Source organism: Anneissia japonica, unplaced genomic scaffold (assembly GCF_011630105.1).
Source record: "Anneissia japonica isolate Jap-2015-1 unplaced genomic scaffold, ASM1163010v1 scaffold287919_len575428_cov197, whole genome shotgun sequence".
Taxonomy (NCBI): Eukaryota; Metazoa; Echinodermata; class Crinoidea; order Comatulida; family Comatulidae; genus Anneissia; species Anneissia japonica.
Genome location: NW_022718751.1, coordinates 180,180 through 196,349, shown reverse-complemented (window position 1 = coordinate 196,349; position 16,170 = coordinate 180,180). Strand labels below are relative to the sequence as shown.

Sequence of the window (16,170 nt, the reverse complement as noted above, 5' to 3'; positions counted from 1 at the left end):
GGCGGTGACGCAAACATTTCAGTATTTTATACCACTGGATGCCCCAAAATGGAACTTACCTTACCTATTAAATAATAATGTTTTTGACAAATTGAGTAAAAAAAAAAACAAAAAAAAAAAAAACCCAATTTATTAATTAGGCACTCGAAAATGAAATTTAAGTACTTACTATTCTAAAAACTACCATATTCAACTGAGCCCCACTATGGTTGGGGCTCAGGTGAGAACATTTTGAGAAGTTGAGACTCGTTAGATGCACAAAAAAAGCACTTGAATAGTACAAAATTTACGATATCCACCTGAGCCCCACCATGGATTTGGGGCGCAGATGAGTCAATTGCAATTTGAGACTTCATAGATGCCCCAAAATAACACTCGGATACTTAAAATTGCCAAAAAACTTGGCAGCGAAAGGACGCTACCAATAAACAATCAACAAACTACCGGGTTTCTGGGTTGATTTCCAAGGTACTACATGGCTCAACTATTTTTTACTTTAGGGTTAATTGGTAAAAATCGCACACAAATCATACGACGTCACTGACACGCCGGGGACGGCAACTCAATCTTGAGATTAATCTTCCGAATAAAGTTATACGGTACTAAATAACTTCTAATGACGAACTATTGTCTTTAATTGTCTTTGTTGGTCATTCAACTGTCATTTTATCTATTTTTTCGGTGATATTACTATTCTCTATAATCTATAAAACACCCACATAACAACGTCACGTTAGATCGATGAGTGGGGACGCCGTGGTGACGCTGGTAGGGTCAAATTTTGTCGGAAGGTATCAAGATGATAAACAGTTTCATTGGACTAAATTCTTGCTTAAGTTAACCACATGCTTACATATTATACTGATACTGGTTTCAAATCACGTTCAAGTAGTTAAACATCACCTAAAATCACCTTATTTTGCGAATTAGCGACCCTCAACTGATAATCGAGCCCCCCCTTCAGCTTCGCCCCCCCCCATTTCAAGACATCTAGATACGCCACTGACTTACATGGCCAGATGAATGAAAATACTCAATCGATATACCACCAAATCGTAACCAGCCTTCACCATACCCTCACGATGTCACCGGGGACGCAATTGCCAACTATTTTTTGGCAGCGAAAGGCCGCTACCAATAAACAATCAACAAACTACCGGGTTTCTGGGTTGATTTGCAAGGTACTACATTGCTCAACTATTTTTTACTTAGGAGTTAATTGCTCAACTATTTTTTACTTAGGGGTTAATTGGTAAAAATCGCACACAAATCATACGATGTCACTGACAACGCCGGGGACGGCAATTCGATTTTGGGATTAATTTTCCGAATAAAGTTATACGAAATAACTTCTAATGACAACCTGTCTTCAGTTGTCTTTGTTGGTCATTCAACTGTCGTTTTATTATTTTTTCGGTGATATTTTCGTCGGAAGGTATCAAGATGATAAACAAGTTTCATTAGACTAAATTCTTGCTTATGCCACTGCGGTGGGGTTCCAGGCAGCCACGGATATTTGACGAATTATGGCGAAATTTTATTACTTATTTATGATAGGCATCGAGGTACTATAATATGACTTCATGTAGGCTATGTTTTCTAATGTCGAAATCAGCTACCAAAACCAGAACATTTTGAATAAAACAAGAAACAAAGAGTTTGCAATGTAACCATCTAATTTCCTTACAAATCCTCTTTCTTTAAAGTGAAATTCTACATTAAATTTTGCACGAAATCTGTCAACCGCGATGTCAAGGTCGAGGTTGCTTCGATCCCCTATCGCGATGTATTCCAAGCATTATGAGGCTATCCAAACGAGCATTTGTCATAACAGAACGCAAAATATTTTAAATTAGTGTCATTGAACTATTATTATTATTATTTATTATTATTATTATTATTATTATTATTAGCATTATGGTTTTGTGACAGCTATTATTTATTTATAATGAAATGTAAAAAGCAGTTATTTATAAATAATGAGTTTGAAGTCAATTCGTTATTTATATATAATGAAATCAGTGAACTTACTATATATAAATAATTGCTAGTTACTTTTTATTATTTATATATAATGATTTGTTACCTTTTCATTTTTTATATATAATGGAATCAGTGAACTTATTATATATAAATAATTGTAAGTTATTTTTCATTATTTATATATAATGATGTGTTACCCTTTCCTTATTTATATATAATGAAACCAGTAACCTTATTATATATAACTAATTATATATAAATAATGAAACGTTAACGCAATTATTTACATATAATCTTTTAGACGTAAATGCACTATATATAACTAATGGGTTATCTAGTCAATTATATGTTAAATAATGAATTATATATAAATAATTGTGTTAAATAATAAATTTACACTTGTCGCCTCATACATTTGTAACCCTCAAGACTCCAAACAGACGTAGCGCGGTTATAGAGATCGAACATGACCGAAGCCTGTTTTGGCATACTTTATATACCTGCGAAACACAGACATCCGCTCAAAAAACAAAAAGGACGTCCGCTCACATTCAGCTCATCATTAAATAAAATAACATAGTTTTAAATGCTAAGTAATTTACATTGAATATTGTGTTTTATATTGTAAATAAATACATCGATATTTTATCTTAATTTTAACTTAACAAATAATGAATGGTTAAAAATAAGATTTTCTCTAAATTTATTAATGGACGAAGTAATGAAGAAGGATGTTTACAAATGGCCGTCAGCCTTCGCAACAACAAGCTAACGCGGAGATATAGAGAAAGCTAAAGTCAATTCCATGATTTAATATGTCGAGAGATTGGGAAAATACGTTTTCAGATATTGTAAGAGAGACAGAGGCAAATCTAAGTAAAGTTAGGGTATGTTAATTGTATGAATGTAATCAGAATAGGCAGGGCGTAGGGTAGGGCCTAGGCCTAGCCCGCTTGTTGTTGATTGATGGATTATTGAAGCTTGGCGTCGTGAGCGGGAGTTGTGCACTGCTGGTGGTGAGCGACTCAGCTGCGAGATAGACTTAGGCCTAGCCTAGCCTAGGAACTGAGTGAAGGCCTTGCTGGTGTCAGACGCTACTAGTTAGTTAAATGTACAACTTCTTTTTTTTTTCTCACAATATAGCATCGCTTGCATAGTTCCCATCATGGTGTTTATGATTCATACAGAGAAAACAGATCCAAGCCAAAATACAGCTCAGCAAGTAAGTCGTGAATCACTGTTGACGTTGTTGTTACTTGTGTTGTAGAAACAGGGCAAACGATTGAAAGTGATAGACAAATGTAAGGAAACAACAATGTTGATACCCGGAAGCTTTGACAAAAATTTGACAAATATCAGCACTCCATTTCAGAAATTTACCATTTTAAATTTATATTCCTGGGGATCTCTTTATGGCCAAATTTTTACAACCCTGCAAATGAAAGCAAAACGTCAAAACCACTGAGCTCATTCACTGATTTTTATCTTGTCTTCTGCAGTAGGTTACCATGGAAGACCAGCACAGTATGGTATACACTCTAATCAGAGCTCTCCTCTCACAAGCCTTCAACAAGTTGAGAGCTCAAGCCTATCGGACCAGACACCAGCATTGGTTGCTTTGCTTAGTGAGAAAATTGAAAATCAGAATAAGGTAAGAAGGTCATGGGATGGCTGATTGATGTTATAGTATAGTTTATTTTTGAGATTATATTAACTAAAAACATTCATTTCTATTACAAAAATATTGTCAAAATATACCATATACATGCGATGTCATCTTCTTTAAAACAGAGTTTATTTGATGGAAATAATGGAGTATTATTTCAACGTTATGAATATTTGATTAATTGGATATCAGCCATGTATGTTTTGAGAAAACAGCTTCCAAAGATTCCAAATGTATAGTTTATTCTTAAGATTTCAATTTTAAAAATAATTTTAAAATACTTTTCAGTTAGATTTAGTGATTGATATTTTGCAGGAATGTTCTTCATTATATCTCCTTCCTTTTATAAAATGCAAAAACCTGAAAATGTTCAAAATTCTGATATTTGAATCCTTTGGGTGCTTGTGCAAAATTAGAATTTGCAACAAACGGCAGGTTTTACCAGAGCCACATATAGGAATGTTATTTGTGTGTCCACTGCTTGACAATGAAAACACTTTCTCTAACAGAGAGTAACTTTTAATGTAAGACCATAAGATAGATTAAGATACAGTAATACAGAATATCTGTGTTGCCATCATCACCCAAATCTGAAAGTGAAAATTCATAATTCATATATATACTTTTCTTGACTGAACTTTTGTAGGTTACGAATTATTCCCTACACTACTAAAATCCAACCAAGAACAAAGATCTCACCAATGTTTTCTTTGAATTACAGATGATCCAGACATTAGCATTGCAGGTAAAATCGCTTGAAGATGATCGGGATCGAGCCAACAACCAGGTGAAACAGTTACATAGCGACTTAGTATTTGTGAATCGTCGTCTAGCTGAAAAGGGCGTTGACTTGGAAACAGAAATGAAATTGGAGAACCTTCAGCGCGAAGTGAAGTTGGAGATTGGGGACCTCCAAACACAGATGAAAATACAGAGTAAAGATAACATTGGGATGAATGATGATGTTGTCATGACGATAATGAGAGATTTGACTGATTGGTTAGTATTTTATGTGCTTTGTGTAACGTTCAAAATCAGAAAATTTAATTTATTTGGTTAAAGTAAAGTAATGATGGTTTTGTGTCATTGTTAATACAACATGAAATTTCCATATTCAATTAATTAAAGGTAAGGTAAAAGTCAAAACCTGAAGCTCTGGGCTCACAGGCATAAGTGCCTGTCTCATTTTCTTGGTGTTTGGTCCAGACTGTGCAAGGCTGTGGGGATTCACCACTTCTCCTGCACAGCAGTCTGTTTTACCTTCCCAGTATATGCCGGTACCCATTTATACTCCTGGGTAGAGAGAGACCAATGCAGATAAAGTGCCTTGCCTAAGGACACAAGCGACTTTCACAGCGAGTGCTTCGAACCCCCAACCTCAAGTTTGAGAGTCCAAGCCACAACCGTAGCTCCAACCGCTTCTATGATGCCAATTGTTGATTATTGTGTCATTCAAACTTTGTTTTTGTTTATTTGCAGTAAACGTTACCAACAGGACGATGCCAATGCTATCAGGAGGGATATAGAGAGCTTGCGTACACGCCTCATCAAGATTGAGATCGATCTTTCCAGCCAGGTGGGGGAGAATAAGGAGGTGATGCGAAAGGTTGACAGAATACAAAGGGTACAGTATGGTTATCCATAATCTGCTTTTTAAATTTATTACTGAGGTTAAGTTGGTTCGCCAATTACACTATTATTGAATGTAGTAAACTTAGTTTTGTTACATAACTGGTCCCAAATTATTATGGTCCTACAGTAGTTTCTGTCTTCTATTTACTAACTTTATAGTAGTAGTTTTTGTCTTGCATTAGGGCAATTGTCATTTAGGACACCACCGGCATGATTGACTGAAGGCTTGTCTTTCACTTTCTTCTCAAGACATCATGTTCACAGAATATATTTTCAAGATAGTATCTTCCCCTATACAAAAATATCCTCAATCTTTGTTGTCTGATCTTATCTGACATGAGAGGTAGATCTTCATAAAGACTAGCAATGATAACCACAAACAATTAGCTTCTCCAGTTTGCACTGGACATTTTTTTTTTTAATCAGCATTTTGAAAGATACCATTAAAGAAATATTTTGAAACAGAGAAAATTTTTAATTTAAATGAAAATAATTTCAGTGATGATCATGACCAAAATGAATAAATAAAATATGAATAATTTATCTTTAAATTTAATAATAGACTGTATCTGATTTGTCAGCATCTGGGCAAAGGCAGGTACTGGAGCTAGGCCACACCACAAGAGAAAAACAACGTTCAAGGCAGGAGTTACAACAGCTCAGGTAGGTAGTTAATGGCATTAACAGTTACAGTATGATAAATGTTAAGTACAAGTCTACAATTCACACAAAACTAAATTTTATACAGGGAGCTTGTTAAATGTAAGACTTTATTTCACAATAGACAAATGTCTTATTCATACAAGTAAAAAAAAAACACTTACTAAAATTTTGTACAATTGATATGCTGACTATGAAGATACGAACGACACCAGAGAAAAAGAATAAGCTATGCCCTGTTACTATGAGCATGATCCATGCTAAATATCTGATGTGTGTGTGTGTGTGTGTGAGACAGTTCTCTGCAATGTCTGTTTCATGGGGCCCTTGCTAATCTCACATAGATGCTATTGACATGGTGAAGCAGGAAATGCTTTCTAAATTTTTCCTAGCTTCAATCAATCAAATGCATTTATACAGCACCGGTATCCATCAATAATATTCAAAGGCGCTCGACAAAGTTTCAGACTTTTTTTGAAAATGTTGACGCTTTTTGAAGTTTTAGTGTCTATTGTAAAGCATTCCATGAAGTAGGTGCAGCACAAGAAAATTCACGATGACCATGACTTGAGTTTCCATTTAGGTATATGAAGGAGGAATTTGTTAGGTGAACACAGTGTATTGGAGAAAGTGTGATGTGTAAGAAGATCGGCAATATACTGAGGTGCAAGTCCATTGGTGGCCTTGTAAGTTATGAGAAGCAATTTGAATTTTATGCAGGATTGAATAGGTAACCAGTGCAGACTTCGAAGTACTGGAGTGATGTGTTCATGTTTTTTAGTACGAGTGATGATTCTGGCCGCAGTGTTTGAGCACATTGAAGAGGAGCTAATCACGTGTAACAATTTGTTTTGGGCCAATAGGTATTAGTGTCATATTTTTCTACCAATGTAACATTTATAATCTGTTTGTTTTGTTTACTTCTCTAGGACAGAGATGGATCAATTGCAAGATTCTGTAAGCAAGTTGGAGAGTGGTAGTCTAAGTTTAAGAAGCAGTTTGAAAGATGTGCAAATGAGCAAGAAAAAACAAAAGAAAATGGACACATATGGTAAAGTATAATTTGGTTCATCATCATCATCATCATCATCATCATCGTCATCCTCATGCTCATTACCCACATCATCCTCATCACCATCATTATCATATGGGGTCATTATCACCATTTTGATTTTCATGATCAAGATTAAAAACATCATCATATGGTGGTGGTAATTTCAATATTATCAATATTAGCACATCATCACAATAACACTGTTTTACCATGCAAACTGAATGTACATTCCCATCCTAAAACTATCATTATTGCTGCAAAGCAGCCAATTCATATTCTTGACAGCAGTTTGACCCCTGAAAGGTCATTGTCGAAAAACAAGGACCTAAGACGACTGAAAAATGGAGTTTCCTTCTTTCGTTCTGCCGGGTAAAATCAATTACTTTAGGCGACGTTTGTAGACTAACCAACACGTACCAACGTCCGCATGTTGCGCTAGCCTTATCCTACTCTAGGCCTAGACTAGCTAGGATGGTATAGGCTTAGCCTTGAAGGAACGAAGGTACCAATGAAAAACAACATCACAATAATTCATTATTAGACCTATAGTTGTTTTTTTAAATAGTACTCCACAAATCTCAGCCGATACCTCGCACAACTCGAGTAACGTCTCGTGTCTATTGTTGTGACATCATGGCTCGCTGGCTCACACTTGCGATGTCTCGCACTTGTGATCAAATAACACGCTGGCTCGCACTTTGGCAACACTCTTTGGCAGTCAACTCGCCCCTAGAAAACCTGCCCTTGGAAAAAAAATGTACACTTCCTAGACCATGCAGTCTTCAAAATAGAAATTGTAACCTTTGGTAATCAACTACATTTTCCACATACATAGAAATTTTTGAAACTATATTTAAAAAAACCTAAACCGTAATTCACCACTATAGACACTTTTTGACAAAAATGAAAAATTACGACTTTGTTACCCAATGAGAAGTGTTCTAATATAGACAATGGGTCGTGTCTCATATTATTTGTTATATTTTTATTATTCATTATTTTCACTTGACTCGCATAAATAATTTTGTTCGAAGAACATTCATATGCAGTTGTACTTCGCAGCACTTCACTTGCAATTTGCAATTTCTAGTTAAATTTTATATTCTTGCAGCGAGTCTACCACTTGAGAAGAATTCAGAATTGTTAGGTTCAACAACCGAAGATAGTGACAGTGACACAAGTATTGATCTAGAAGAGAGTCCATCGTCCAAACCAATGTCCAACCCAACTACCAGTAGCAATCCTTCACATCAGAAAGCATCTAGAACAGGTCAGTTTTTTAAAACATCTCTGTCCCTGGTACTAAATTATCCAGAGATTTTTTTTGCCCGATAGAGTTATTTTAAATGTTGCTGTTATTGATTATTTTATGGTATTTTTATATTTGCATATTGCATTGTATATAATAATATTCATTTTGTTGGTGGAGGTTCGAGAGCTTCTAACTTTTTGCTTATGTTTTATTTACTTTTTATTTTAAATCAGTAAAAAATTTACAGAACAAATGAGATAAAATATGCAATATTAACAGAGCCTGAGGAGTAACTAAAAGTGAATCAATATTAAAATTATCCTTACCTAACATAAACAGACCATAAAAACAATCTGACAACAGCACTTGATATATTTCACCTTAAATATAACTGCAATATACAACCCTTCTTTCTGTGTTTGATTTGATTTCAACCAGCTTATTAGCAGTAATTCAATAGTGTGCCCTCTATAGTGTATAAATATGCTACATACAGAGAAACATGGATATTGGTGGCTGAATAATAAACTACAAGTGAATACATAGTTGAATTCTCTTGTTCATACTTTGGCTTCAGGTTTTATGTTTTTAGCTAATGTTAATACACTTTGCATTAATTATAATTTAAGCAGTTTATTTTTTTTTTGTATAATGTAATTTGAATCTATTATTATTATTATTTATTTTCTTTAAAGTTAATTTCCTATAAAACATAATATTTATTTGTTTATTATCATCATGGGAATCTATTTGGTATCTAACCAATGTTCTTCCACATCGCATAGTTGTGGTTTATAAAATATGTCTTGTATGGACTTATAGAGCTGTTCGACATTGTGAGAAAAAAATATTTTGATATAATATGAACTAGGGACCAGGGATTTAAATGCAAGATTCTGAACCAACAAGCAGTCTTAATCTTAATTAAAAGTACAAATATAAAATTGGTATGTTGATTTTATTAAAAAGAACATTTTTTTAAATAATATAATAGGTATTTTCTCATGGTTTTAAGGCCTGTTTACACTTCAACGATAAATTTAACGATAAATAAGCTAAAAAGCGATTGTTCATATAGAAAACAAAAGAAATAAGTTTTTACACTAGGACGATTCGATAATGATTTATCAGTATACGATAACAAAATATTTTAACAATTCAAATCAGATGACGTCATAATCATGGAAAAACGATAAAATCATTCCTACTACTACGATTTTAATGTTTTTCCATGATTATGACATCATCTGATTTGATTTGTCAAAATATGTTTTTATCGCATAACTGATCAATTGTTATCGAATCGTTCTAGTTTAAAAACTTCTCTTATTTCTTTTATTTTCTATATGAACAATTGCTTTTTAGCTTTTTTATCGTTATCGTTTAAGTATAAACAGGCCTTTAGCCTGTGGAATACTATCTGAAAACATTGTTCATTCAAACTTAACGAGCTTGTCTGTATCACAGATCTTCATAAATTGGATGATTCTTATACTTGTTTTCCAGTAAAAACACTTTTGGCTGGGAAGACTAAATTGACTTTCTACCTGGGACCCAAGATAACAAAAAAATTAGACTTGTGCTGCCCTGCGACAACGATATATTAAGGTCCAAAACCCGCTTTGGGTGGGCTGAGTCCACAATGTAAAGAATGCAGTATTAAAGGATACTAAACTCATCAAAACTTAATCTGAACATCCACAAACATCTATCAGTTCTAGGGTGAGGGCTCTAAGGTCAAATAAATTTCAGACATGTGTAAGCATTGCGATTATCTAGAACATGAATTCCTTATTGAAAGAGCTTAACAGACTTAACAGAGGTCAACCACTGCTAGACTGAGCTCGCTAGATGCTGCGAGCTGACTTTTGTGGTTGGCCCGTAAAGAATAAAATCTTAGTTCACAAAGTTTTTACTGAACAAAAAATAAGGGATTATGCTGCCAAAAAAAAATTTGCCAGATCACAATTGGATGTAATTTCATTTGGGGAATTGCATTATTCATATTTGCTTGTCATTGTCTTGTTGTATTAGATTTACACAAAAATAGATGCAAAATTAATTGCTAAATCTTAGATAAGACATGAGCCTATCAGTCAACTGTCACACAGTGTCAAAAAAGGAAGTGTTTTCACACATGGAGGCAAAATGCTTACTTTTATATGTTCCAGATATGAAGTTGCAAGTTGTAACAGCAGATATAAAGACATCTACGAATACTCACATGGACATTCAAATGCTCACAACCTGTCCTTACTTGTGAGCACCAATATTCCTTACCTCAAACAGACATACCGTTAGGAATAAAAAAATAAATTTACAAAAAGTATTGGATCATACCTACGCCCACATACTTCTGTCTAACACTCAACCATTTGTACATTCATGTAAGATAAAAGATTCAAGATAGCTTTTATTATCCTTTAAAAATAACAGAAATTCATTTGAAACCAAGCAGAAGTTTAAAGTGCGCACTCAACCCAATTTTCAAAATTGTCGAACATATATGTAAAAGCTCATAAATAGAATATTAAAAAAATATATATATATAAAACTGCATAATTAAGACAATTTAAAACACTAAAATATTCAAGAGAGTTTTAAGTTAAAACAATGTATCTGGGCTTTTAGCGCAAGATGCAGGTTGTAACAAACATTGAGCCAGTCATGAGTATACCCAGAATTCACACCTCCCTACACACCTACATACCTCTCCCTCCCCTCAAAAAATAACCTACCTAAACCTAATCCTGCGTAAACATTTGTTTTGGACCCATTGTTGTTGGTTTGTTGACTAAATGGATGAATGTACAAATGAATGAATGAAAGACTGAATGAATAAAAAAAAATGAGTGAAAGAATGATGTTCAATAACTCAAGCAAAACTAGAGTACTCATACCTAGAGTAGAGCTTTACATCCCCTCCCCCACATGCATACAATCTCTCACTTTGATTGCTCTATACCAATTTTCAATAACAAAAACCCCTTCATTCTTATGATTTCTGGATAAGTTTCTTTAAAATATTCTAAATTATTTTTCTTTAATTTTTTATTAACATGCTGGTGAAATATTACAACATATTTGATGGCATCCTCAAAGATTTAGTTGATCAGACCTAATAAAATCATGCACTTCGTGCTCTGTCATTGCTTGGAACTATTTTGGATAATGTTTGAAACATCCTGGCAATTAATTAGTGATGAACTTTGGATAATGGAGACCTGTCGGTACAACAAGAGGATGTGAATAAAATAATTTAAAATGAGAACAAGTGAATTTTAAAACACCATTGTTCAAAAAATGATGAGCAATCAGATTTTTGCTTTCAGTATCTGAGGTCGTGAACCCTTGTCAAGCAGATGTTATTGTTGAAATTACAAATGGAAAAAATTGAGAAGGAAATCAGGGACAAGATGATAGTGTCAAAAAATAATGAACATCAGATTTTATCTTCTGGCTGATAGAGTTTGGAAAGTCATCCTCGTCACATTAGGGACCTAAAAGATGGTTTTGGTTTGTCACCATTTTTGCATTTTTATTTAATGAGCTGAGCAGCATTTTTGATATACTGTACAACCAAAGCATTTGACTTCTTAATTATCATTAGCCTGTTGTTTTTAACTTGTGGTAGGTTTAGCCTAGAGATTTTTCTGGCACCAGTGGGACCAGACCACTGTTTGCCTGTTGGTGCTTGCCTCCTTCTTCAAGGTGCTTAGCTAAATTTTTGTCCAGGTGTGGAAATTGGTACCTTACGCAGTGGAATCTTACGATTACATTTCAAATGTTCTGGCCCTGATTGTAATATATAACTAGGTGTGCTCTCAGGGGAGGGCAGTGGTGACACAGTTGTTCTTGCGGATAAGAATATATGAATGGTACCTGGAGAAAAACTATTTTTTCCCTACCTTGCAATGATCAATTTTGAATTGGTGGCAAGCAAGACAAATCTGGCCTGTCATGAAATTTATACCAACCTGAGTAAATAATTTAATAACTTTCAATGAAAAAGAATCTGAATTTAATGATAATACAGTGATCTTACTATCAAAATCTTTAAAGTAATTATCAGTCAATTTAAAGGTCTATTAAAAAGAATACATAATGTATTTATATCTCCATTAATTTTCAAGACATTTTTTTTCTCATTGTAATTTTTTATTGTAAGCTAATAACTTACTTATACACACTAAGTATATGATTCTAACACTGAATTATTATCTTTAATGGGAATTAAGTACACCTAATACATGCAACAGGGTTGGATGAGAGAAGGAAGTGTAGCACATTAACCTAACATTAACCTACTTATTTCCAGTCTCATAATTACACCTTAAATGACTGTAGCATACACTGTCTGCTGAGAATCTATCTTAATGAGCTTACTAATGTTGAAAGCAGGTTTGCCTTGGTTTCATGACTTAGCCTCAGCAGTGCTAAGCTACCCTAGATGTTGTGATTTTGTTCTCAATTAAGCAACTTCCTTACTCTAGGGTGCGCCACGTATCACATTCTGTTCACCTCCGCTGATCCCAGGATGAGGATGCATTTCAGCGTTCCTGGTACCTGATATAAAAATTTGGTGTTAATTAGGATCGGGGTCGCCGAGGACATTATGTGGCACATTTTTCTCTGCTTGCTTCTCCCTCTAGGTAGCTGTGATCAGGAACTTATCGGGCTAGGGATTGACGATGAGTTAAATGACGTAACAAGATAAAGTTTCCGTATCTTCCTTTTCTTAAATTTTCATTCACTTTCCTTCTAGGATGTTTATTAATATCGCCATTTTAATATGTTTCATATTGATTTTTAATTTTCGTTCAGGTTTTAACGTAAGTTATGACAATTTAGATTTGCACTGTAATCTTCTTGATATTGATTACATCAGAATATAGAAGACAAAAAAGATCTGGAAGTCTCTTTTTGCACATCAAAAATCCCTCTGGATTAATTAACTGTTCTGTGATTATGATGTTTAGTTTCCTTTATAGCTACTTTCTGCAGTATCACCCATAGTGGCTGCATCTGATTTGTTATCATGTATCTTTATTATTTCATTAGGGAGATAATCACATGGAATATATTTGTTTACTGTACTCCTTGGGTATAGCCCGACCCTGGGTATATGCAAACCCTGTATTGTTTGTGTGTACACTAAATGCTCCACCCAAGCTTTAGCCACACACTATTGTAACTTCAGAGGTTTGGGACGAAAATATTACAATATGTGTGCCTTCGATAACAATTCCGAAAGTATGCACTACAGTATGTATGAAAAAAAACGTACATTGAAAGTTGGCGTCTAAACATTAGCTAGGCCTAGCCCTGTGCTATACCTATTATATAGTCTATTAGTCTATATATATATTTATTTATTTTATTTATGTCATTAAAATGCACAGAATTTCATGAAACACATAAAAACATAGGCAATGACATTTTTAAAATGCACAGTATCTTATGAAGTACATAAAAACATAGACAATGAAGACAGATTATTAGTAAAGTATACAAAATCAACCTAAAACATAACAATATAATGTGAGAAAATATATATCTTAAAAGTAAACAAAAAATATATCTTTAATATTAAATATAGATTATAAATTTTGTAGGTTTATTTTCAATTGAATTATTACTGCATGAACCATCATGAGCTATTATTTGCCAGAAAAAATATAGAATACGAAATATATGCCATGCTTAGCAAACTGTGCATCATGGGGTAGAGGCGTTACTCCACTAAGGTCCTATTGACCCGCATACCCCCCTTAAGTAATTGAACTCTGCATTTTGGGGTAGGAAGCTTACATTCACTGAAGCTTTGTTTCCATACAATCGCTATACGCTATCGCCGACAGCTTTCGGTGATGCTGATTGGTCGGTCAGGGACTTCTAAGCAGTACAAGGATAGCGCTGAAAACACTGTAGTCACAGTGTAGTGATTGTATGGAAACCAAGCCTTAGGTGCTAGTGACTGGCATACTCCTTTATCATTCTAATTCTATAGTTGAAATATGCATTTAATATAACAATCATTTTGAATTGCAACCTTTTTTCTTTCAGAAGATGACCTCTCTCTTAGCTACTTTTCAGATCTACCTGACGGTGTTGAGGACGATCTTCTCAGTTCCCCTTCACTCAATTCACTTGACATAGAAGACGACTTCCTCTGAGGGGAAGACGGAAATGTGGTTGATATTTGGGGAAGAGAAAAATGCCATGTATGTTTGTACCTCTTTGGTACCACCTCATAAATAGGACTGTGATAATGTAGCAAACTGAGATGTACTTATAAATTTTTAAAGTAATTAATAGCCTTCTATTGGAAATTAGAAATAGAATTTTCTTGCAAATTGGAAAAATGTATGAATAACCTCTATATCGTTTACATAAACATAAAATTTTTATGGCAATCAATTTTAAGATTTTAATAGTAAAAGTCTGCATATCAGCAAAAACTGATTTAAAAAAATCAATTTGTGTTTCATTTGATACTTTTAAAATAAAATTTTCATTGATTTAATTGTAATGTAATGTACTTAGGTTTAAATAGCACTTTACACCAGAATCTGTTAGCGCTCAAAATGTTGACTAGCTCGTACAGTGACTTTCTTCTTGCCTAAGGATCAATTTGTGTCTGGGCTACTTGGAAAACCGGTAGCGGTAAAAAAACTGTTCTCGTTAGTCCAAATGTATACCGTCTCTGTTGAATGAAATAATAGAGTAATAATAATAATAATATGTTAGAATTATATAGCACTTATACCAACAAGGCCTAACGCACTTTACAGCACACTATTATTCCCGGTCATTGGATCAAGCACATATGGAACACATAGCTCCCTGGTGATAATTCCATAATTTCGCAGCTATATTCGGCACATTTTGTGTTTACCTACCAGGTACCCACTTGTGGGTGGAGAGACACAAGTAAAATGCTTAGCAAGTAGGATATTTGTACTGCAATAGTACTACATTAATTAAAACTGCACCTGCTGCAGGTCCTTATGGCCTAGCTCTAAATTTTCTACAACCAGTTGGGTATTTTATTTTACATATGTACTTATTTATACTTCTCACATACACGGTTTTAAATACTGTATTTATGATATTTATATGCTAATATTTAAATGTTAGTTTCAAAACATTAATATTTTGTATAGTGTAAAAAATTACTGAATAATTTTAGTAGCTTGTTTAATACAATTTTAAGTTTTGTAATTGTTTTCTTCAAGCTTGGATTAAAACATAAAAACATAAAAATTGTCTGTTCATTTTTTAACATCGTTTTTTTAATATTATATGTTTGTCTTTACATTGAATACAATACATATTAAGCTTGGTCAACACTATCAATTTCTGTGAAAAAAAACAACTGCTGTATGCACATATATAGTCATGATGTGCCTATATATGGTCATGATGTGATGTCATCCTGACCATATTTAGGCATGTTGCATGTTTTTTTTTTCATGTCAAATGTGATAGTGTGGACAAGGCTTAAGCCTAGCTGTTCAACAATTGTAGAACGGTAAACAGTAATTTGGTATACTAACCTACCAGGCATACACTTGAGCCTGGCGTTCATAAAATCGCTGCACTGTCACCAGTGTTTTCACTGCAATCATACACCGCATAGAGTACCAGTCATGTCATCATGACACCAGGTAGCGCTCTCTGTTGTCAACAGACGTTGGATACCGTTCATTACGCCCGAATGACTTCGTAGGCTTTCTGGAATAGGCATTTTAAAATATTAATATTAATATTTAATATTTTACCAGCAAAATGTACTAAAAACACAAAAGCTCGCATTATATTAGTTGTTGAACACTCACTAAATCATCAATTAAAATTTAAAAAGAAAAAGTAAGATACATCTTAATAATTACGTTAGAAATTGGGATCAATGGTTTGTCA

General features: G+C 33.9%; 1 protein-coding gene across 2 annotated transcripts; it reads left to right on the top strand.

Moving 5' to 3' along the window:
* The first annotated feature begins 2,688 nt into the window (after positions 1–2,688).
* Positions 2,689–15,515, top strand: LOC117110611 (myosin-10-like). 2 transcript variants are annotated; one of them, XM_033253371.1, is made up of 9 exons: positions 2,689–2,834; positions 3,127–3,205; positions 3,483–3,634; positions 4,371–4,648; positions 5,129–5,273; positions 5,844–5,944; positions 6,871–6,992; positions 8,107–8,265; positions 14,314–15,515. In XM_033253371.1, exons 1-9 carry the CDS (start codon positions 2,799–2,801, stop codon positions 14,421–14,423), a joined length of 1,182 nt encoding a protein of 393 aa, XP_033109262.1. In that variant the 5' UTR covers positions 2,689–2,798; the 3' UTR covers positions 14,424–15,515. The 2 variants fall into 2 exon arrangements, with proteins under 2 accessions (XP_033109262.1, XP_033109261.1); XM_033253370.1 differs by having other exon boundaries at positions 2,707–2,870.
* The last annotated feature ends 655 nt before the right edge of the window (positions 15,516–16,170 follow it).

What these genes read in the sequence shown, in the direction of transcription:
- LOC117110611 (XM_033253370.1), top strand. Translation starts at nt 2,799, where the DNA reads ATGTCGAGAGATTGGGAAAATACGTTTTCAGATATTGTAAGAGAGACA. An exon ending in AAAGAAAATGGACACATATG is followed by an intron (nt 6,993 to 8,106) that starts GTAAAGTATAAT and finishes ATATTCTTGCAG; the next exon opens with CGAGTCTACCACTTGAGAAG. An exon ending in TCAGAAAGCATCTAGAACAG is followed by an intron (nt 8,266 to 14,313) that starts GTCAGTTTTTTA and finishes TTTTTCTTTCAG; the next exon opens with AAGATGACCTCTCTCTTAGC.